We start from the raw sequence: 24,587 nt of genomic DNA on the forward strand, positions 1-24,587 counted from the left end.
TTATATGTACATACGCAAACACTATTTTTATTACAAATATTTGTACTGTAAAATGACAAAAAAAATAGTATTTTTCAATACACCTCATACAATACCATAATGTAATCTCATTATCCAGCAAGTACAACTTCCAAAGGGGGCCGTTCAATGGGGGCCTTAGTAAGGAAAGTACCCTTAACGTAAAGTGCCATGTAAACCAGGGGCCACATGAGAGGTACATTTCTAAAGGGTAATCACGGATTTAAAAAAATCTTGACTGTACTTTGTGCAGATGGGTAGAGAGAAATGCAGGGCTGACCTGTGCTAACATTGGTACAATTGACTTACCACCACCACAGCTTTTTCCCATGCCCCCTGCCCTTGTTAACATATTGTAATACCTTAGCCGCAGCATAGGCGACATCCCTGTATGGCTGAGTAGGTGGCATCATTTGCTAGAGATTCTTGAATTGTTACTGGAGGCAACAATTTTGCCAACTCCAAACATTCAAAATAGTCTCATAAAAATCACAAGACTGGTCTGAAATTTGAGGTTTAAAATATACACTTGTGCATGTGTGTGTATTTCGTTACAGGGATCTTTTTGTGCGTCTTCTGGTTCCCGAGCCCTTACCGTGCGTTTACTTGCCCCTTTCAAGCTTTCCTGCATAACCACGAGAGGTGACAGCTCCTTTAAAGGTAAGTGAAAGCCAAGAGTCTCGTGTAATCTCGTGATTCCAGGAGCAGGGGCTTTACGGGAAAACATCAAATATCGCCAACCTCGCAATGAAACCTTGACAGTCGGCGACCCAGGATTCATCCCAGCGCGCCCGCCACAGCTCTCGCCTGCGACCCAACCGAGAGCGCTGGCCAGGCCCGCAGGCGAACAGCCCGCCCGGAGGGGGCTCCGGTCATTCACTCCCTCGTGTCAGGAGACCCCCCCGGACTGCCGCTCAGTACAGGCCCTGGAACCGCCCTTCACCGCGGCAGGGGTCTGGACAGCCTCGCCCGGAGACGCGCCCCACACCCCGCCGGGCAGCCACCCCGCGGCCCCGCAGACCTGGCCCTGGGGCTAACAGCCGCCGCGAGCGTGGCGCACCCCCCGCGATACTCACCAGAGTAAGGGCGGCCCGGGTGGCCTGTATCTTCCTCTTGCTCACGGCCCGGACCGTGGCTCTGACCACCGAGGAGGCCATTCCGCCCCTCAACCCCGTCCTCTCCTGTTGTCCATGGGCACAGGGCAGTGCGTTCTACTTTGCCTCTAGTGTCATGGCGGCCGGAGTGTGATGTCATCGCTGCGCGCCGGGTAGATTGAGGTGCGTGATGACGGAGGGGGAGCGTTTCCGGAAGGGCTGCCCGGACGGGTTTGTGCAGGACTTCAGGCGCTTCCGCCTCGAGTCGGCACAATGAAGAGGGAGCAATAACCGGAAGAGCCGAGGGTGAGTGTCGTTCACGTGTATCACCACAAAGTGCTCTCGCTCCCGTTTCGCTACTTTGGGTGTACTGAGCATGCTCAGTCGAACTGAGCATGCCTAGTAACCTTCGTTGTAGCCACTGCCCTCTCTCTGCCCTCTCTCTGCCCTTACTTCTGCTAACGATTTGCTGCCTCCTCTTTGGGGGTGTTTAAAAGGATTAAGGGGGGCAAATCGCAGCGGGGGGTTGTCAGGGTCTGAGCAGGGGGCAGAATTTTACTGGCCTGGGGGGTTCAAGCTACTGTAGCTAGCGGCAGAAGAGGGGCTGAAGGGCAAAAATCAGTGGTGGGGGGTGAGAGCCGGGGTTAAGCCGGGGGGGGGGGAGACACTGCCAGACCCCGGGCGGGTACAAAACCCCCGTTTAGGGAGGGGGAGGGGGGGGAACAGTGACCCCATGACATGAGCCACACACTGTGCTCGCTAATCTAGGGGTGTGGGGGGGCAGAGGCTGTTTTTGTTGTTCTCACAGGGACGCTGCATGTCAGCCTCGGAGCAGGGGGCGGGTTCCTGGGACTGGGGTCTTAAAGGCACAGGCCTCCAATTCCTAGCCTGTCAAAGCTTAATCAACGCAGCTCCTCTCTATCCTATACAAGTGTTGCAGGGCCAGGGCCGCCCAGACGGGGGGGCCAAGTGGGGCAATTTTCCGCAGGGGCCCCCACGAATATGTCGGAGGCTGCCCCCGCCTCCGTCTTCCCCCGGTGTCTCAGCGTGCCGCGTCCGGGAGCGGCCCTGGCGCACTGCAGCGCCGTGGCTCCAACGCTGTCCGGGGCCGCTCCTGGTCGCAGCACGCTGAGGCTCCAGGAGTGGGGGTAAGCACCATGGTAAGGGGTGGGGCACCCCCCCCGACCCCATCCTAACCATCACCATCACCCAGCAACAGCCCATTATGTAATTGCAAATGTATACATACCATTAAAGCATTTAATGTTTTAAATAATGTATTTAGTGTATTTTCAAATTATTACAAATTAATTTTTGAATGTATGTCACTGGTTATTTTTTACATTTCCAAATACATGTTACTATAGTATTGCAACTGTTTTTATGGAAGGGGCCCCCAAAATTGCTTTGACCCAGGCCCCCTGAATCCTCTGGGCAGCCCTGTACATGGCTACGTTACTGATCCAGCCAGGAGACTGAATGCAGTGAAATATTGTACAGACACCCCCTCCCTCCAACTCTGCCTCTCACATTTTGAATATGTAAAAGTGTCTTCTATCAGTTTCTATGCCTATATGAAATCACTGCAGTTCATTTCTCTTATATAACGTGCTGAGTTGCTAACTCCCTCCCAGAGCCCACATGTCTGCACCCCCTCCTGTACCCCAATCCCATGCCCCAGGTCAGAGCCTGCACCCCTCACTCAAACTACCTATAGCCTGCAACCCTCCTGCACCCCAACTCCATCCCAGAGCCTGCACCCCAAAAAGGGATGGATTAACTTTTTGTGGGCCTGGTGCTAAACATATTTGTGGTCCCCCAGGGGGGAAATGGGGACATGGGGCATGGGGGGCAGAGTCCTCAGAGCGACGGGCTGGCCGGGGGCAATGGGAGATGGGTCATGGCACGGCAGGAACAATCCTGCTCCACCCAGCCCAGTACAATGGCACTGTTTACAAAGCGGGAGCTGCCAGACACACACTGGCCAGCCCGGCCCTGTGCTCCCATCATGCTTCTTCCCCTTCGGGGCGGGCCCATGACCCCAAGGGTGATACCAGAGTGGCCCCTTTGGTCGATCTGCTTCCTCCTGGCTAATGTGACAAATTGATCTATTGTACGATTGAGGCGCGCTGTTCCACGTATTTGTGTGTGAGTCCGTGAAAAGGGAGGTAAGCTTTGGGGGTACGGAGCATGCCCCTGAGCCCAAGGTGAGACCAGAGTGGCCCCTTTCATCGATCTGCTTCCTCCTGGCTAGCATGCCCCTGAGCCAAAGGTCATACCAGAGTGGCCCCTTTCATTTTTTCCACTGGCTTCCGCCTTCCTTATTTCCAATGACTTGTCTGCTCATGCACCTATCACTGGTCCATGGGGTTGCGAATCAGGAGGGATGGGGTTTGTGGTCAAAAACACTCACGGTCTGCTTCCTCCTGGCTAATGTGCCAAATTGATCTATTGGTCAATTGAGGCGCACTGTTTCACGTTTTTGTGTGTGAATACATGAAAAGACCCCCACAAACCCCCATGCCCAGTGCCCTCCCACAGACCACTCCGAACCCCCCTCCAGATCCTCTCACTGCCCAGTGCCCCCTAGCTGTAGACCCCCCACAGCCCTCCGACAGCTGCACAGTGCCCTGCCCCTCCCCGCCCAGAGCCCCCCCACAGATTCCCTCACTGCCCAGTGCCCCCCACCGCCCCACTGCCACAACTGCACAGTGCCCCACCCAGACCCCTGCACACTTCCCAGTGCCCCAACACACACAGATCTCCCCACCCCCCACTGCACAGCACCCCCCCAGACCCACTAGAGACCTACTCTCCCACACCCTAACCCCCAGCCACAATACCCGGCCCTGATGGGAGGTGACTGTGTCTGCCAGGCTGAGCCGGCAGCGCAGCCAGAGCTTGTCCTGGGGCAGGATAACTCCAGCCCTTGGGGGTCCAATCAGCCAGGCTGGAGCAAGAGCAGGGCCTACCCGGGCCAGGCTCCCTCAGGACCCACATGCCTGGCAGGACCCAGCTGAGCCTCCCACACTGTCCCCCTCCCCCAGCCGTCCTCTGGGACTGGCTGAGACTGGCCCAGCCTCTGCACCAATCCCAGGTGGCTCTTTCCCTGGGGAGGCAGGTGGGACCCCACAGGTCCCAGGCAGTGGAGACAGCTCAGAGCTGGAGCAGTGCTGGGGAGTGGGGCATATCCCTGGGACATGACTCCTGAGATCCCACCCACAGCCATTGGCCCTGTGGCCAGCAGCCCTGCCGAGCCCACATGGTGGCCCCCAGCTGCTGGGTGATGAGCCCCCTACAGCAGCGGCATAGCCAGGTTCTAACATCAGGGATTTCTTGTATTATGTATAGTGAGTGTATTATATAAAAAACAGGTAGTAGGGTTTACAATGTTCTAACAAGAGATTATGCTATTATCATTATCCAGTCAACTTGCACACCACTATTTTGAATTAGTGATAATTCACAGAGAGAGAAAGAAGAAAGCTGAATTTAGAGAATAATTATTAAACAGATTCTTGGTTATTCACTCCAGTCCATAGCACACAGCACCATAAACCCAGTAGAATCTGGCCAAGAGAATATTCACTTCAAATTGTCATCTGCTACACTCGCCACCCCCCCTCCGGCCCATTCCCAGTAACCACTATTCAGCAGGTCCGCCCAGAGGGGGGGGCAAGTGGGGCAATTTGCCCCAGGCCCGGAGTTTGTCGGAGACTCCCCACACTTCCGTCTTCCCCCATCCCATCCCCCGGCGTCCTGGATGTGGCACGCTGAGGCTCCGGTAGAGGGGGTAAGCGGCATGGTAAGGGAGAGGCCGGACAACCCCCTGACTCCATCCCCCCACAGCCATGACCCCCAGCTCCAAGCCCAGCCCCTCTGAGCCGGACACCCCCCTGACCCCATCTCCCCACATCCCTGAGCCCAGCCCCTGTGAGCCGGGCGCCCCCCAACCCAGAGCCCAGCTCCCCCCGGAGCCCTGGGCAAGCAGCACCTCCCCCAGGCAGCGACAGCCCATTTGCACCAACCATCACCATCACCCAGCGAGAGCCCATTATGTAACTGCAAATGTCTACATCCCATTAAAGCATTTAATGTTTTCAAATGTTGGAATTAGTGTATTTTCAAATTATTACAAATTAATTTTTGAATGTATTTCACTGGTTATTTTTTACATTTCCAAATACATGTTACTAGAGTATTGCAACTTTTTTTATGGAAGGGGCCCCAAAAATTGCTTTGTATATGATGCAAATTGGAAGAGTAAAGTCAAAAAAATCCCTTTTCACGGATTCACACAAAAAAAAGTGAAACAGCATGCCTCAATCATGCAATAGATCAATTTGGCACATTAGCCAGGAGGAAGCAGACCGGGAGTGTTTTCCACCACAACCCCATCCCTCCCGTTTTGCAACCATCCCCCCAGAGGAAGCAGAGTGTGAGTGTTTTCCACCACAAACCCCATCCCTCCCGTTTTGCAACCATCCCCCCAGAGGAAGCAGAGTGTGAGTGTTTTCCACCACAAACCCCATCCCTCCCGTTTTGCAACCATCCCCCAGAGGAAGCAGACCGGGAGTGTTTTCCACCACAACCCCATCCCTCCCGTTTCGCAACCATCCCCCCAGAGGAAGCAGACCGGGAGTGTTTTCCACCACAACCCCATCCCTCCCGTTTCGCAACCATCCCCCCAGAGGAAGCAGACCGGGAGTGTTTTCCACCACAACTCCATCCCTCCCGTTTTGCAACCATCCCCCAGAGGAAGCAGACCGGGAGTGTTTTCCACCACAACCCCATCCCTCCCGTTTCGCAACCATCCCCCCAGAGGAAGCAGACCGGGAGTGTTTTCCACCACAACCCCATCCCTCCCGTTTTGCAACCATCCCTGGACCAGTGACAGGTGCATGAGCAGCCCAGTTCTTGGAACTAAGCAAGGAGAAGCCAGTGGAAAAAATGAAAAGGGGCCACTGTGGTCTCACCTTGGGCTCAGGGGCACGCTCTATACCTACAAACCCTACCTCCCCTTTCACGAATGCAATGAAAGCGGCCACTCCGGTCAGGAAGCAGATCGGGATCGTTTTTGACCACATACCCCATCCCCTCCTGATTCGCAACCCCATGGACAGGCGGTAGCAATTTAACAAACAGTTTACCAAACTGCTACGCTGCGTGGCAGAAACCGCTCCCAGTAGCAAAAGGGGAGGGCAGCACTTTGTGCTGATACACCGCCCGCTGTCCTTGCGGGGGCCCGTCAGGTCCTGCGGGGGCAGGGAGGATGGAGAGTGAACATGTTGCTAGATCACTAATATATAGTTGTATGGCTGATTGTTTGTTAATCTATGGAGTGTGTGGAAAGTTATTTTGAAGGGTGTAAAATTCTCTCTTTAGCCAGTAGCCTGGAGCAATTGTGAAGCTCCACAACACTGTGTAATCATGGATTCAGTAAATCCATCTAGGTATTCACCTAATTTATTATGTCTTAATTTTAAGTGCAACGTCTGTGTGGTTTAGACCACTTCATTTGAAAATAACCTATTTTATTTATAGAAAATTTCATAAAATATATGAGAGAGAGAGAGAATTCAAGACTGTGTCGGATGTACACAGGTATTTAGGTACCTAAAGATGCAGGTGTAGGGCCTAGTAGGATTTATGAAAGCATTTCAGCAGGTTAGTCACCAAAGTCCCAATTAGGAAGCTAACTCACTCAGGGTACATCTGCACTAGACATAAGGTTAGGTGCCACATTGGATATTTCAAAAGTGCCTGCCTGCATCTTTAAGTGTCTATATATACCTTTGTACATCTACCGTTTTCTTCTACGTGTGTGCTGCTATATCTAAACCTAATAGTTTTCAGATGGGTGACATGTTTCATTTACTCATGCCTGGTTTTAGACCTTCAAAATGTTGTCTTAAATTTGAGTTACAGCTTCCGGGGCGAGGGAGAGGGGAATGATGACAGGCACAGTTCAGTTTCAAATTAAATTAGTAGTATTGCTTTGATACAGAATAAAGAAATACAGTAAAAAGAAATGCAAATGCTTGACGTTTAGTGATATAGATCTTATTTGTGGATTGCTCACCAAAAGCAAAGGGGGGAAAAAGTGGTGGATAGGTCAAAACAAAAAAGTTTTGATTGCCAAGTTGAAAAAAACATTTTGTTTCAAAACGAAAATCTTTTTTGATTAAAACTATTTACCATATTTGCAAATAGTTTTGGTGCCCTGATAAATTCATATTTTGGCAAATTTACTACTTGCTGGGGGGAAAGAAATTGCCCAGCTCTAGTCTTTTAACAATGTGCAAGGTGTACTGAGGAAAACCATCAGTTACTCATTTCCTAAACCTGTTATGTTTTTCCCTGTCTTTAATCTGTTGTTAAACATTTAATTATTTAAAAGTACTTTCTTTTTTTTCCAGGTGCAAATTATTATATTGAAAATCAATTACAGTGGGAGATGCCACAAAACCTTGCTTTGCCAAAAGAAAAAAGGAGAGGGGAGTTTTAGATGAAGAGAAATTGAAGAGGAACCCAACAGGACTACCACCCCATGGAGGATTATGGACATGGCAAAAAAAAAAAATAGATATGGGCTTTCCGAAGAAAAAGGGAACACAAGGTCACTTGGAAACAGTCCCAGAAAAGGACCACATAGTATTCTGAATAGCTCAAATTCTTTTAAAAACATGGGTCAGAACCAAGGAGTAAGAATAAATGATACCCGAAAAGACCAGATTAAGAAATGGATATCCGATGACCATCGTGGCAATTCAGACAGCTGGAGAGAGTACAAATCTACAGTTTGGATTCCTGTGCTTAACAGGACAAGAAAAGACTCTCTTCATGAGGTTGAAGGTGCAGGAAGCAGAAATGTAAAAAGACAGTTTCCAAAAGACTTAAATGAAGAAATGTCAGACACACAGAAAGGAAACTGTGGTAATGAACACATTTTTTACATAGTTTTTAAAGTAAAATCGATTACTGTGTGCTTGTCCAGAAAGTACAACTTTAAGGTTCACTGTTAATGCAAAAAGCGAAATAAAACCATTTCTGTTCCGTAACACTTCTGTCTTGCAATGTATCAACTGTACTCAATGGCAGCATTTTAAGCAATATTGTTACAATATATGATACAAAGATTGTTTTTATAAACTGGTTGTACTATGAAACCATCTTGTTGGTTTATAAGTTAATCACTTTATAAACTTTAGACAGGTATATAATAATAACAAGTGTGATGTCCCAGTCTGCAACTTTAATATTCTGAATTTTTCCAACTTAATATAAATTTCTCCAATCTTTAGGCAGTGTTGAAGAAGTTGCACAAGTGATTGACATTACTTGCTCCAAGACCACATGGTAAACTTACACACAACTTGTTCAGTAAATTAGCTACAAAAGGTGAAAAGGAAATGGGAATAAGACAACATGGAAAATAGCTAACTTAATATGTTATCTTCTCATGCAGGTAACTTCTGTACATGTTTCAATCTGTAACTTTAAAATAAAACTATAAAAGTCTTACACTATTGTGTAAAATGGGAAGTTGTTATGGGGGGGGCGGGTGGAAGGCTTATTCTGATTTGAATAGGAACTTTTCCTCTATAAGGAGAGAAGAATAAGATCCACACTATAGAGACATATTCACCAATCTTGGCATAATATGTTATTCTGATAGCATAGTGACCTTCAAGTAGAGAAGCACTAAATTGGATGGTGAAACAGTGTAAACCACATGCTTAGAAAGGTTTTAGTTTTTTAAAAAGAATAATGAATGACTTGTCTCTATTCTTCCCCTGCTGCCCCTCCTCGCCCCAAAAAGGGCGAGAAGTGTGTATTTTTTCCCTTGTGCTAAACCTTGTAAAGTTTAACTATCTAGACGTTGTCTTTTGTTAAACTTCCTTGATGCGAAGATTTGCAGTGCCATTGCGCAGTGCTAGTGAGTGAGAACTAGTATAGCTTGATAAAAGGGGAATTTTGTTAAACTGGTATATGATAGCGTTTTGTCTCTGGAGATATAAATGAGGTGACTGACAATGTAAGAACAGCCTTACTGGGTCAAACCAATGGTCCATCTAGCCCAGTATCCTGTCTTCCAACAAGTGGCCGGTGCCAGGTGCTTCAGAGGGAATGAACAGAACAGGGCTATTATCGAGTGATTCATCCCCTGTCCTCCAGTCCCAGCTTCTGGCAGTGAGAAGTTTATGGACACCCAGAGCCTGGAGTTGTGTCCCTGACAAATGTCTACTCCAGGGGTTAGGTCAGCATAGCCACATCTCCCAGGGGTATGGATTTTTCACACTCCTGAGAGACGTAACTACGCCGATCTAAGTTTCCAGCATAGACCAGCCCTTAGTTGTCCTTAACAAGTTTTTATTACGTCTTCCCATCCCTTCAACTCCTTCACTCAGTCAACTGCCATGGAACCTCTGGCTCCCATGTTCCATCTGGTAGCTTCTCAAGCACTGTCTGTCTTTTACTAAAGGCGCTGTTGTTTGCCTCATTGCGGTTGGTTAAGCAGAACTGAACTGAGGGCAACCCGTAATGAATAAGTGAATCAGGTTTCAAAATTGAAGCTTAATCTAGGGCACTAAGGGTATGTCTGTACTGCCAAAGAAATCCTGCAGCAGCAAGTCTCAGAGCCCCGGTCAATTGATCCGAGCTGTTGCTACGAGGCTAAAAATAGCAGTGTAGATGTTCCCATTCAGGCTGGAGCCTGGGCTCTGAAACCCAGCAAGGCGGTGGATTACAGAACCCGGGTTCCAGGCCAAGCAAGAACATCTACACTGCTCTTTTTAGCCCCATAGTGTGAGCCTGTGTCAGTTGACCTGGGCTTTGAGACTGGCTGTTTTGGTGTGGTGGTTTTTTGTTTTTGTTTTTCTTTTGCAGTGTAGATGTACCCTGAACCTTTTGGTGGCCTCTTATGGAAATTCATAGCTTTCTTATTTCATTTTTAGGAGCTAAAGGAAAGCTGATACAGTGAGGACATGGGATGAGTTGCTTCTTATACTCTGTTTAAATACCTAGTTTACCATTTAGTTGGTCTCAACCAATATTATAGCTATCATATAATGATAGGAGTTTTTACTCACTTTGCATATTGTTGTTTTATAAACAGCTATTTCAGTGCTCACAAAAATTAGTATTAACTTATGATGAGCAGCAGAATTCCACGCATTATCACTTATTTGATATGCAGATTTCATTAATCAGAGCATTTATATTGATCAAGGGGAGGCAGAGTTCTGTAAGAGCATAACGACAGGACTGTTGCAGAGCTCAAATGTTTTACTGCCATTACCTAGAGCAGGGGTGGGCAAACTACGGCCCGTGGGCCAGATCCAGTCCGCAAGTCGTTTTATGCTGGCCCGCGAGCTCCTGCTGCGGAGCGGGATCTGGGGCTTGGCCCCACTCCGGCACTCCACCTGGGGGGCCGGGTCGGGGGCCCCACCATGCGGCTTGGCCCTGCTCCGGCACTCCAGCCAGTTCTGGGGCCACACCAGCTCCCGGAAGCAGCCACCTGGCCCCACTCCGGCACTAGGAGGGTCGGGGGCCGCTCCATGCGTAGGAGCCAGAGAAGAGACATGCCACTGCTTCCGGGAGCCACTTGAGGTAAGCGCTGCTCGGAGCCTGCACCCAATCCCCTGCCCCAGCCCTGATCTCCCTTCTGCTCTTCAAACCCCTCGATCCCAATACGGAGCACCCTCCTACACCCCAAACCTCTCATCCCCAGAGCCTGCACCCCCAGCCGGAACCTGCACCCCTTCCTGCACCCCTGCCCCAGCCCTGATCCCCCTCCCACCCTCTGAAGCCCTCGGTCCCAGCCCAGAGCACCCTCCTACACCACAACCCCAAACTCCTCATCCCCATCCCCACCTCGGACCCCACACTCCCTCCTGCACCCCAACCCCAATTTTGTGAGCATTCATGGCCCGCCATACAATTTCTATTTCCCGATGTGGCCCTCGGGCCAAAAAGGTGCCCACCCCTAAGCTAGAGAGTCAGTATGAAAGAATGGCAAGGAGGGGGTGACACAGAGTCAAAATGGGGAAAACCCATTCAGACTTCCTTCTCTACCTTTTTGCTACTAGGACTTCTAGCAGAGTACTATCCCTAGAGCCTGCTTGCTCATTCCTGGCCCTGGCCCTGGCCCTGGCTCCGCTCCAGGAAGCGCTGTGGCCCCTGGGGGAGGGAGCTCCGCATGTGCTGCCCTTGCCACACCTCCAGGTACCTTCCCCGAAGCTCCCATTGGCCATGGTTCCCTGTTCTTGGCCAATGGGAGCTTCCGGGGGAGGTACCTGGAGGCAAGGGGCCGCAGGGACGTTCGGCAGCCGGATCCAGCCCACGGGCCATAGTTTGCCCACCCCTGGTTTAGACCTCCTGCTTGCCAGGAATATTTCCTACTTGCTATTGGCATGTGGGTGGTTAGATTTTTCCAAGTTTTGACTTATTTATTGGCTGTTGAGAGGCTTCTAAACAAATCTCGCATTGGTGAATTCTTAGAGTAGCTGGAAACTATTGTTAATTTTGAAACTTCCACTGTGTGATTCACATGCTCTTCAACAATGTTGAAAAGTCTTCGGGCCCCTCTCTCATCACTTTCTGCAGGATTTTAAGTTTTTAAAAAAGTTTTTAGCCCATGATGTAAACAGATGCAGTATTATCTTCCTCAGTTTGCAGGGAGAGGGCTTTGTTGCTGGTAGCTTTGCCAAGCTATAGAAGAGTGACACTAACAAGGCTGTGATCAATTTCATGGCTGCCTGTCAGAACCCTGAGATCCAGAGTTTGAAAACTCCCTTGAACCGAATGAATAGATATTTTGACCAGGTGAGTGGACTGAATGAAGCTAGAGAGCTACTGGCTTGTTTTCTTGAGAGGGAAGAGAAGAAAGGTGGCCACTAAGCTGCTGTTGACTTCACAGGCTCTGAAGCCTAAGGAGTGGAGTGGATTTCAGAGCCCAAGCTCCAGCCTGAGCCACAACTTCAAAGTGCTGTCTACACAGGTAGTTTTTAGAACAGTAGTGTGAGTCCTGCTAGCCCAAGATTGTAAACGTGGGCTGGGAGGTTCACTTCTGCTTGATCCAAAATGCCGTGTAGACATATCCTTAGCCATTGGGCTAATTTGTCAAGCCAGTCTATGAGCATCAGTGAAATGAATGTTTTTATACTGCTGTTGGACGAAAGCTGTGAACAGCAGATGCAGGCACTGGAGTTATTGGGTGAGGAGGAATGTCTTTTAAAAAAAAAAAAAAAAAGTTGAGAAATGAGTAAAATACCAGAGATTTGTCTTTCCCAGCTATTGCAGCAGACTGAAGGAAGGATGACGTTATTAGGGAGAGATGGAATTGCGGAGGACAGAGACCAGCATTTTTTCATTTTCAGGGGTTAAAAAGCATAAGACAATTCCTAGACAGAAGCTGATATGGCATTCCTTTCATCACCTTGAAATCTCGTTTGAATTAAATTTCAATTAAAAGTAGTTTGAGACACTATATATGCTGAATCTCCTTGCCATTTTTTGTGGTTTCACAATCAAATGTTTTGTTTTGTTTTAATTTTTCCTCTTGCTGGGGATGGCCTACACAAATGGGAAGCTAGCTAGACAAAGTGCTATCAAATGCCCAAATAAATTGGAAAAATAAATCCCAATTTTTTCAACGCTAGTAATTTTAGGCGTTCCTTATAGCAATGTTGTTGTTTTTAAAAGTACAATATGAAGGTTGACAGTGCTTCTTGAAAGATGTGCGGTTCAAGGGCAACCTTCCTAAATATCAGAGCATGAATTCTCTTTCTGCTTGTTGGAGTTGGCTTCTAAAAATCAATGCAGGAAAAAATCTGATGCCGGTGGAAGGATTTCAGAGTAAGAAAGATTTTTCAAAAGCACTTGGAAGAGCCCACTACTAGGGTGCCTAAACTAGAGGTGAGCTGTAATCCTGGCTCTCATTTGAAAATCTGGCCTGTAGTTACTCATTCCTGCTGGAGCCAAAGATCACTTGTTTTTTTTATTTGTACACTTTAGACCAGTAACTACTGTTGCAAAAATGCTGATAAAGCTGCTCACAAAGCATAGATAGTATATTTACACCTAGACTTCTGCCACAAGCTTAGCTGTAATCACAACAAATTTATCATACAGTGTATTTTGCAAGACTTAGTTGCATTAAGATAGTACATCCATTTTTACATAAGTGGATTACTTTGAGGTGAAAAAGAGGCTTTCCTTCCCTTTTCTGAGTAGCTAAAAGGGATCACTGTCTTGTTTTTAATTTGCTATTTTAATCATTTCTAGACAATCGTAGCCAATATACTGGTACAGTTGAAAAGTGGGTGATACCACAAGAGCAAGATGCTTTCATTTCTGGGTATAAAACACACAGGTTTTAATCTGTGAATTGAAGATCAAAGGCTTGCACTTTTACTGAAGAATTGCACTTTATTAAGCTAAAGGGTCTGTTAGTGATCCAATCCATAACATTTTAACAGAATGGGTGTTCAGTGGCTGGAAATGAATAAAAAGAGGATTAGTGTACCTTTGCTTTTGACTACATTTAGTATTCGAATTTCCAAGTATTTCTCTATGTAATATTCAAATAGCTTGGCCCTATGTTTAGGTTTAGGGTTAGGTAGGGTTGCCACCCGTCTCAGTCCGTTTTTTGGCGTCTGTGTCCGGGTGCCATTTAGGGTTGCCAAATGCCTGATTTTCGACCAGGAAGTCTGGTCGAAAAGGGGACCTGGCAACCCTAAATGGCACCCAAACCAAAAGTTTGGTTACCACAGGGCAGGGAGAGGTGCCATGTCACACTAGCCTCTGCTCAGCTGTGGCCACCTCCTACCTGCGGGCAGGCTCCTTGAGACGATCCAGCAAATGATGGGGAGGAGGAGAGAGGACCGAGCGATGCTGATAGAGTCTTGGGAAGAAGAGGCAGAGAAGGGAGCAGGCCTGGGGGAAGAGGCGGAGCAGGAGTGGGGCCTCGGGAGTCTCGTTACCAGCAATTATAAAGGCCGGGGAACCATGGCCAATGGGAGCTTCAGGGGAGGTACCGCAGGCGAGGGAAATGGCGGAGCCCTCTGTCCCCTTTCCCCCCCAAGGGGCTGCAGGGACGTGGTTCTGGATGCTTCCAGGAGCGGCGCGGGGCCAAGGCAGTCAGGGAGCCTGTCTTAGCCCCACTGCATGCCCCTGCCACCCCAGAGCCGCTCCAGGTAAGTGGCGCCGGGCCAGAGCCCACACCCAAACCCCTGCCCTGAGCCCCCTGCTGCACCCCACACCCCTCCTGCGCCCCAACCCCCTGTCCTGAGCCCTCTCCCACACTACTCACCCCCTCCTGTACCCCAACCCCCTGCCCTGAGCCCCCTCCTGCACCCTGCACCCCTCCAGTGCCCCATCCCCTTGCCCTGAACCCCGCACCCCCTCCTACACCCCAACCCCCTGCCCCAGGCCTACATTCATGGCCCTGCATGCAATTTCCCCACCCAGATGTGGCCCTCGAGCCAAAAAGTTTGCCCACCCCTGTCCTAGGACAATCTAACTGACCTTGCCAGATGTGTTAAATGAAGGTAACATCTTTCTATATCTTAGTTGATTGCCTATCTCAATTTTAGTGTCCTCGAAAGTACCCAACAGCCAAGTATACCTGCAAATTATGTGATGCTTTGATTTGAGTCAGTGACATTTGCTCATAAGCACATTAAAAAGAAGAAGCACAAGAAAAACATAAAGGTGAGTTAATGACACTTTTACAAATCCATGCTTTATATTTAAGTATTGTTATCCTGCTAATGATGATACAATTATATTAACCCTGAAGTCTTGCTTTGTTCTTACCATGCTTAATATTCTGCTAGTGTTGCATAGAGTGCTTCTCTATATAATGTTTACCAACGTCCATTGACATTGGTAAAAGCAACAAATACGTAGTTTGAGACTTTTTTCCCAGCATAGAGTGAACTCAGGACTACCTCTAGGAGATTACTGATATCTCCTAATAACTATACATTAAATGAAAGCTCCCTTTAATGATGATTCAGTATTATTGTGTAGGTCATAACTTTTAAAGTTTTGTAATAAATAATAACAACTTAACCTTATTTGTTTTTCACAAGTTGTGTAATAGTATAATTAAATGTATCTGCTCTCTTCTTAATATGTCATTTACTGGAGTTCTGACAGCCATAATATACTTGATTTAGAATGAGTTGGTAAGAATGAATTTAAAAATTTTAATTGGCATTCTGAAAATAGCCTAGATAAAATGAAAAGGTTCTTGAATACTCCAGTATGAGAGAATATATATCAATAATTAAAATAACAGCTTTAGCTTTATCTTTATTTAAAACTATTGCTAGCATAACTGCACTTGACATTTTATTATTACTGAAAGAAACTCCTGCTGTGCCTGCCCCTCTTCCCCGCCTTTGCCCCAGAAGACAGAAGGAATTGAAAGGCATGTACAGGGTTTCCCTTTTGTCTTCAACTTCACTATCCCATACCATTATCCCATACCACTCCTTATAAGGAGAAAGGGATGTTTTTCTATGCCTTTTATATAGGTGTATGGATTTTTGTAAATTATTGAAGCCTCGTGAAGTCTCTAACTCTTTATCTAGATAGAAGATATCCAATAATTCTTTCTACCTACCCTGGTTTCTCTAGACCTTAATTGTGTCCTAACACATCAACTGTTTGAAACTGGTTACTAGCTCCATAATATAGATGGGCAGACAGAAATGTTTATGGTGGTAAGTTGTGTGTACCTACCCCTAGCTCATTAAAGCAATTGAAGAGAGTCATTTAAATATGTTAAAATATGGTTGTCCTTGAAGGAAGAGCAAGAAGAAGAACTGCTGACTACCCTGCCTCCACCAACACCTTCCCAGATGCAAGCTATTGGTATTGCCATTGAAAACGTAGTGCAAGAGTTTTGGCTTAAGTAATGAGGATTTGGAACAAAGACTCAAAATTAAAACAGCGATGGAAGATTTATTGCACCAAAAATTGCCAGGTATAACTCTGCCATTTGGTTTGATTGTCAAATATACTAAAAAGAAAAAGCATCTTTCTCCACAAGAGTAACTTAATCTCTAAAATTTTGACAAGTTGTACCACTAATATAATTTGATTTTTGTCAGTATGTTCTGCTTGGTGATGTAGTGCCAACATTTTGGCCGGAAGGTTGCTCTAAATTACATCAACTGTCACTGACTTAGTGGCTGGGAATCAGCAGGGCTTAGAGGAGGCCCAAGCCATGCCCTGTTGGGTGTGGATTAATCCCTTCACCAGCTGTAGGGATAAGGTGTAGGAACTGTTATGCTACTGAAAGATACTTCACAATTGGGGTGATCCTCTGATGGCTGTCTACATCAGTTCTAGGACTAGAATCTGCTGGCAAGGCATTGCAAAATGGCTGCACTCCAACCCAAGATTTGGATTAAGATGTTGAGTAAATTCAAAAAATTCCTTTCTTTGCAGATTGCTCGCTAAGGCTGTACGGCTCCTCCTGTAGCAGATTTGGTTTCAAAACTTCTGATGTAAGCATTGATGTCCAGTTTCCAGCCAATGTAAGCACATTTTTATTATAGATGTAAAATTGGCTTTAATTGACTTTTATAGTAACATTTAAGTAAGTAATAACAAAGGTGCCAAGTGATAATGCGATTTTTATTACAAAAATGTATCGATCCAATACGTTAACTGTATCTTAACTAAAATCATTTTAATCCATTGTTAAAGTAGTAGTAGTAGTGGTATTACTCTGTGCTAATAGCATCTTCAGTCCAAGGGACTCAAAGCACTTCACAAACACTAATGAGTTAAACCTCAGCTCCCAGCAACCCTGTGAGGCAGATCAGGATATTTATACCCATTTTACGTATGGGGAAACTGAGCGATAGATGTTGTGACTTGCCTTAGGTGTCACAGTGATCCTGCGCCAACCACAAGATCCTCCTCTGTCTTTTCAATATGAAAGTATTAAAAATCCATCATTAAAAACTACATTTTTCAAAATTTTCAGTAGTTTAAATAATAAACTTCTGTTATTTTGATTCCATTTCACAGATGGCTCAACCAGATGTTCTCTTACTTGTACAAGAAAGTCTGAAGAATAGTGGTAAGAAATACTTGTTCACTGCTTTCAGTTTCATTTCATAATCACCCCTTGCCATTATCACAATATTCTTTCACTGAATGCAAAACTTTTATTAAATAGATGCATCAAATCAAATGCTTACTTCATTTTTCCAGACTAATGTAAGTCTGTCTCCATATATAGTTTCATTCTTCTTATACACTAGTAAATTAACAGGTACAAGAGTAAAGGTATTAAGCTTATATAATTGGAGGAGGGAGCATTTTCTACATTGAATTCCAAAATGTCTTCACAGCTAAGGAAAACAGTTGAGTTTTTATGTTGCTGTATTTACTTAGTCAGTGATCTTGCAGAGACTTAGGCACCTGCTTAACTTCATGCACTGTGTAGTCTCATTTACTTCACATGCTTAAGTCCTTGCAGGTGCCTTGGATAGAATTATATGATGGTAGCCTAAAATTCTGTGTACCACAACACTCTAAGGTGTAACATTCTATAATAATCCCCAAGCTCTTTCTGTGAGCACTGCTGATGGTAACACAGAAACAAAGGTTGATTGTAATATTCCTCTGCTAGCTCATAATGTAGTGCAAATCTCCTTAGGGTAAGGTGTGCTCCTTTACGTACCTTAGGCTTGGTCTACACTAAACCCCCAAATCGAACTAAGGTACGCAACTTCAGCTATGTGAATAACGTAGCTGAAGTCGACGTACCTTAGTTCGAACTTACCGCGGTCCAGACCCGGCAGGCAGGCTCCCCCGTCGACTCCGCGTACTCCTCGCGGCGAGCAGGATTACCGGAGTCGACGGGGAGCACTTCTGAGTTCGATTTATCGCGTCCAGACAAGACGCGATAAATCGAACCCAGAAGTTTGATTGCCTGCCGCCGAACCAGCGCGTAAGTATAGACAAGCCCTTAGAGTCTCTCATCAACAGAACAGCTTCTGTCCAATAAAAGAGATTACCTCACCTACCTTGTCTCTGGGACTGACACGGCTACAACAACACTACATGTGGATCACTCTCTGACTCCATCAGCTACTGGCAACACAAACTTTCCCTCCCAGGCCTCCACAGACCCCACTCACTCTTTCCAGGTTAGTGATAGGCACACTCCAACACCCGAGTCCTCCAAGCATGCCTGCAGTGTCCAGTCCCTAAACCATTGGACACTCACACAATTACCAGACTTGCTGTTCCCAAAGGGACAGTACACTACAGCTTCCCAGTTACTCCTTAGACCACAGCTCAGCTTAACACACAACACTTACACTTGTTTTCACTATAAACAAATCTAAGTTTACTTAACAAAAAAAGAGCCAGGGCCTAACTAACTAACACATTTTTCCTGTCTCATAAAGGTTGTCTCACCCAAAAAATCTTTGTCCCAGCTTTTAGCAGCAAGGTTGGCTGTGACCCTCTGTTCATAAGAGATGCATGCTGTCAGCTTGTCTCCTAGGTGAAGGATGCAGTTTGTATCTCTACAGTTACAATACAAAAATCCATTGTCTTAACTCGTGAACAGGATTCCCCTCCTCTCCTTCCATTAGTAGTTTTGTCCTCTGGGCTCCTTTCTTGTCGGTTTTTACAATCTCACGTGTAGCCTGGCGTGACTGACGACAAACATCGTTACTGACATATGTCCCAACAGTTGTAGGCATGTTCTGGCAGATGTTTGTGGACTGTCTGTCACTGTTGATATTAAGTTGATGAGTGTGATGAAGTGTTGATGAGGTAAGGTTGCTGTAGCTGTTAAACAGTCAAGACCAGTTCCGATGAATTCCAGTTTCTGGATAGATATCAGTGTTGACTTTTGTGTGTTTATTTGTAATCATAAAAAAGGGTATCGTACTTTGTGTGGCATTTATTGCTTCATGTTGTGTTGGTGCCTTTATGAGGCAGTCATTCAGATATGGAAATATGCTGAATTTGAATATGGAAAAAAAATGCTAAAACTTTGGAGAAAGGCCTTGGGACGGTCAATAAGCTGAAGCGTAGTACTTTGTATTGGAAGTGTTGTTTTCCTAGGGTGAACCTTAGGAATCTTCTGTGGAATGGATGGATGGTAACATGGAAATACGTGTCCTGTAGATTGAGGGCCGAGAGCCAGTCCCCCTTTTCTAATGCTAGAATTATAGTTGTTAGTGTCACCATTTTGAAACATTGGGTTTTACAAATTTGTTGAGTTTTCTTAAGTCCAGGATGGGCCTCCACCCGCCCGTCTTTTTCTGTGCTAGAAAATAGTGTGAGTAAAACCCTTTGCTTCTGTGCTGTGTGGGTACTGGTGCCACTGCGCCTAGGTGTATAATGTGGTTTATTTCTTGTTGCAGCAGGTACTTGTGAGAGGGGTCCCTAAAGAGGGATGAGGAGGGAAGATGGGGTGGTGGGATGGAGATAAAAGGGATGAAATAACCAGTTTGGATAATTTCCAAAACCCCTTTGTCTGCAGTGATGGTGCGCCAGACTTGGTAAAACAGTGACAAGCAATATCCAAATGGTCAGGAAATAGTTCCAGCATTAGAATGAGTGATTGTCTCGTGTCCTCGACCACACCTCCAAGAGTGCTGTCTCGAGGTGAATTGTTGGGACATCGAAGATTGATTCTGGTTTTGTCGACGTCTGGTCTGCTTTGCTTGTGGTGTTGATCAAACTGCCTGTGCGGTTGTGTGTACGGTGGCAATGGGAATCTCTGTGTATAATACCTGACCTGTTTCTTTTTATTTGCAGGTGTGTAGATGCTCAGGGATTTTAATGTTACCCTAAAGTCCTTCAGAGAATGAAGGGACTCGTCAGTTTTGGCCGCAAATAGTTTTGGGCCTTCAAAGGGCAGGTCCTCGACTGTTGACTGCACCTCTCTCGGGAACCGCAAGAGATGGAGCCTTGATGCACGGTGCACGATCTCTGATGTTGCAATGGAGCGTGCTGCTGTTTCCGCAGAGTCAAGTGAGCCCTGCGATGCTGTCCTAGCAATGAGATGGCCTTCGGCGATGTTGGCTTTAAATTGTTCTTTTTCGTCTTCCGGTAAGCTGCCAATGAATTCTGACATTCTCAAAATATTTGTGTGTGTATTTTGACAGTTGGGCTTCATAATTAGCTATGCGAAGCTGCAGTGCTGCAGATGACTATGCCTTGTGACCAAAGAGGTCTAACCTCTTCATGCTCTGTCATACGGGGTTGTTCTAGTATGGTGTTGCTTTCCCCTTTGGTGTGTGTTAACAAGAACTCCATTCCTTTAGATGGCACATAGGATAAGAAATACTATTTTTTGCATGATGGGGGTGATGTTGCTTGTGTCTGCCAGATGGTTTTGACAGGCTCCATCATAGCATCGTTAATCAGCAACACTATCTTTGCTGAGGTAGATGTCTGAAGTATATCCAGTAGTTTGTGCTGCGATTCAAGTACCTCTTCTAGGAATATGTCCAGGGACTGCCACCCTTTTGAAGAGTTCCTGGAATTGCTTGAAGTCCTCCACTGTGGTATGGGGTGGGGGCATTATAGTTTCATCTGGTGATGAAGATGACAGGTTCGCTGGTGGTAAGGCTTCTTGGTCTGAGGTTTCCTCAGTTTCTTCAGTCACATCCTCCTGTGCTTCTGAGGATCCTCGTATAGGTGATGATAGAGATTGTGGTGCTCTAGAACTTGGTGGGCTGGGGGGCTTATGATGTTGGGCCCTGTATACTGCCCACAGGTCCCAGTAGGACCAATTTGGTGGGAATAACATGGGAGGTGGGAATTGGTGTGGTACTATGAATGCCAGTACCAATGTCAGCATTGCTGGCGGTATGGGAGTGTGAGTAGTAGCCGCCGGTGCCGTGGAGCTTGTGTTGTGCTGTGTAGGTACCACAGGTGGTGCCATTGTGCCGCTCAGTGCCAGGTGTCTTTTTGGCTCTCTGGGTACTGAGACAGAGGCAGCCCATCCATATAAGCGAACTAGGTGGTCGCCTAGGGTGCCAAGTTAAATGGGGCACCAAATTCGAGGGAAAAAATAACATGTAAAAAAAATAAAATGAAAAAAAATGAAAGATGAAAAAAAATACAAATAAAATAACAAAGATGTCATTATTTCAATTCCCGTGTGCGTACAGAGGGAATATGAATTATTATTAATTTCTCTACATTTCTGAGAATTTATTAATATATCAAATCTTTTATTTACTGCAAAAATAAATAATATTTTAGCAAAAAAAATTTTCAATTTGCGACGTAGGGTCAAGATGACCCATTCTGCAATTTTGATAAGCAATAACTCAGCCACAATGAAACACATCCGCCAGTGGCAAGAGCTGCAATGCTAGTGACACCTAACTTGAATATACATCAAGGTCGCATAGCCGGAAATTCATGTACAGCGGAGATATTGTGAGTTGATACATGTCAAGCGGTCATTTTAACACACGTCGCAGGTAGATGGTTAAGAATCGAGTGAATACTGTGGAAAATTGTGTTTTTTTGGTGCCAAAGAATAAAGAATAACGTCTTACTCACATTTTGGATTTATAATGCTGAATCTTTAGCGTTATTAAACCTTAGCGTTATTATCGGGCTGTATAATTATGAACTTTTCTTTGTTATAACTGGTTTACATGTAGTAAATAAGGTCCATAAAAGAAAAGTAACAGCATTAACGCTTAATAAATGACAAAAGTGATGACGTCACACTCCAAGTGGGTAACTGTGAGGAAGGGGATTACTTTCCAAACAACCGGTATCGGGTTATAAAGTCGAAAAAGGTCATTTTGTTTCTGTGTAAACACTGTAATTAACTGTTTTAATAGGTAAGTGAGTGTATGTTACTAATCACTGAACTTTTAAGCAGTGAAAAGACGTGTTGGGATGGCTGCAATGTGGTTTAAATCGCCAACCATGTGGTGAGTGTGTCAGCCATCCTTAACGCTATAATGCTTGCAGTCTGGAGCACAGTACATAACAATATTCAAATGCACCATGGCAGAAAGAGGAAAAAGAAAACCCTCAGGAGCTGAGTATCGTAAATAAAAGGCTGAGAAGGAAAAGTACCAAGCAAAACAGCAGGGATCCTTCCTGAAATATCTTCTCTTTAATCCAAATAAAGATGGAAGCAGTTCACAGCATCCAGATGAAGGAATTTTACTTGGAGAGGAGGTTAGCTCACATCCGCATGGAAGCAGTTTGGAACATCAAGATGAAGGTATATTACTTCGAGATGAGGGTAGCTCATATCCACAAAAAAGCAGTTTGGAAACTCAAGTTGATGGAAACTTACTTCTAAATGAAGGCAGCTCACAGCATCAGACTGATATGGAAGTGGAGGCAATTTATTCACCTTCAGAGACACATGCAGAAATTGAAGTAAATGAAGAAAGGATGAAGAAGTTACAAACAAGTTACAGTATGGGGACCCAGCTTCATGGCCCAGATGTGATAACTGTGTGCAGCAAATTCTCGTGGAACATGAACCCAAACAAGTTCATGAATTTCCCTTCCCTAAGGAAGGAAATAAAAAAAAATTCTCTGCTCAGCATTACAAGAGGAAACTCATTAATGGGGAAGAAATTCATTGAAACTGGTTACAATATTCAGTGTCGAAGGACTCTGTTTTGCTTTTGCTGCAAGTTGTTTAGAAATCAAGCAACTGGTACATCACTTACTGAAAATGGTTCGAAGGACTGGAAAAACATCTTCAATTCTCTCTTCACATGAAAAGTACAGAACATTTGGAATGTTTTCAAAATTGGAAAGAACTTGAATTACTATTGAAAAAAGGAAAAACTATCAGAAAATTTACGTGTGATTAAGGAAAAAGAAGAATATTGGCAACAAATATTAGAGCATCTGATAGCTTTAGTGAGAGTTCTCAGTGGGCAAAATTTAACATTCCGTGGTCACAGTAGAAATGAAAAATTATACACTCCAGGTAATGTTGAATACCTAATTTTGTTTGATCCAGTCATGAAGAAGCATCTACGTAAAATAACTGATCATGAAACACAGGTTCATTACTTAGGAAAAAATATGCAGAATGAACTGATTCAAATCTTAGCAAATGCCATTAAAAAGAAAATTGTAGAAGCTGCCCATTCTGCAAAATACTTTTCAATAATACTGGACTGTACACCAGATGTGAGTCATGCTGAACAAATGACGATGATCATTTGTTTTGTGGATATAGAAAAGTCTGCAGATGAAGATAATGTTGAAGTGCTCATAAAGGAACCTTTTGGGGGTTTCATACCACTGAAGGAGACGACTGGAGCATTTATGACAAACTATTCCTCAAGAGCTTGAAACAATGTCATTATCTGTTGAAAACTTACGTGGCCATTGATAATGGGAGTAATATGAAGGGTAAAGACAATGGTGTGCAAAGGAGAATGATGTAAATCAATCCTAGGGCCTTTTTCATTCCTTGCAGTGCGCACACTATGAATTTGGTTGTCAATGATGCTGCTAAATGCTGTTTGGAGGCAAGCAGTTTCTTTGACCTGGTGCAACGTGTTCGTGTTTTTCTCAGGTTCAACATGCCAAGATTCTGACTTGCCATGTGAATTCTCTAACTGTGAAACCACAGTCAGACAAGACGGGAGGGTCGCATTGATGCTTTGAAGCCTCTTCGCTATGAAGTTGGAAACATTTATGATGCCCTAATTGAAATTTCTGATGATACTAGCTTTACTGGACCATCTGGCAATACAGCACCTTCAGATGCAAAAGCCCTTGCAAATGGCCTTTCCAAGTTCAAATTTGTGACTTCACTCATTTTGTGGTATACTGTAATATCCTTTTCAAGATTAATCTCACCAGTAAGCTGCTTCAGGAAAAGAACTTGAACATACATTCTGCTATTCAAAAACTGCAGCAAACTAAAACCATTCCAGAAAAATTCAGAAGTGATGAAGGGTTCGAAAGAACACCGGTAGATTCTCTCAAGCTTGCTGAAGAAATAGACTTTCCGACAGAATTTGAACCAAAGCCAGTTCGCATTTGGCAAAAGAAACATTAGTTTTCGTATGAAGGACTAGACACACCCATTCAGAACTCAAAACAAAGGCTCAAAGTGAATTTCTACTTCGCAGTCCTTGATACTGCTATTCACTAGGTTTATGAAAGATTTCAACAGATGCAGCAGCTAGTCAATATTTGGCTTTCTATATGATATCTACAGCTTGCAAAAGAAAACAGCAAAACAGATAAGAGATTTTTGTATAAAACTGGAATCAGCATTGACTCATGAAAATTCAAAAGACATTGATGCTACAGATTTGTGTAGTGAGCTTCAGGCTTTTTCAAGACGACTTAAGAAGCATTCGACTCCTAAAGAAGTACTGAAGTTTGTTTGTGAAAATAAACTCACAGTTTTCCAAACATTTTTATAGCTCTACTCATTCTTTTAACTTTGCCAGTTGTCCGTAG

General features: G+C 45.2%; 1 protein-coding gene, 1 long non-coding RNA gene and 1 pseudogene across 11 annotated transcripts in view; 2 read left to right on the forward strand and 1 right to left on the reverse strand.

Moving 5' to 3' along the window:
- LOC101953356 (iron-sulfur cluster assembly 1 homolog, mitochondrial) overlaps positions 1-2,234 on the reverse strand; it is a 120,349-nt gene extending 118,115 nt beyond the window's left edge. For 3 of the 10 annotated variants that reach the window (XR_010602315.1, XR_010602316.1, XM_065599423.1), the window contains exon 1: positions 1,095-1,278. Coding sequence is in view for 6 of the 10 variants with exons in the window: in XM_065599423.1 (XP_065455495.1) it covers positions 1,095-1,175 (81 nt within the window). In the remaining 4 variants the exon portion in view is untranslated. Of the gene's footprint in view, positions 1-1,094 lie in introns of all 10 variants that reach the window. The other 7 variants (XR_010602314.1, XR_010602313.1, XM_065599418.1 and 4 more) reach the window with 4 other exon arrangements.
- Positions 1,285-8,636, forward strand: LOC135984374 (uncharacterized). Its single transcript, XR_010602317.1, has 2 exons — positions 1,285-1,418; positions 7,532-8,636. It is a non-coding gene; the product is annotated as an uncharacterized LOC135984374 (long non-coding RNA).
- A 3,228-nt stretch (positions 8,637-11,864) lies between these two features.
- LOC135972454 (terminal uridylyltransferase 7-like) lies at positions 11,865-17,258 on the forward strand (annotated as a pseudogene).
- Positions 17,259-24,587: the final 7,329 nt, after the last annotated feature.

This window comes from Chrysemys picta, chromosome 6 (genome assembly GCF_011386835.1).
Source record: "Chrysemys picta bellii isolate R12L10 chromosome 6, ASM1138683v2, whole genome shotgun sequence".
NCBI classification, from domain to species: domain Eukaryota; kingdom Metazoa; phylum Chordata; order Testudines; family Emydidae; genus Chrysemys; species Chrysemys picta.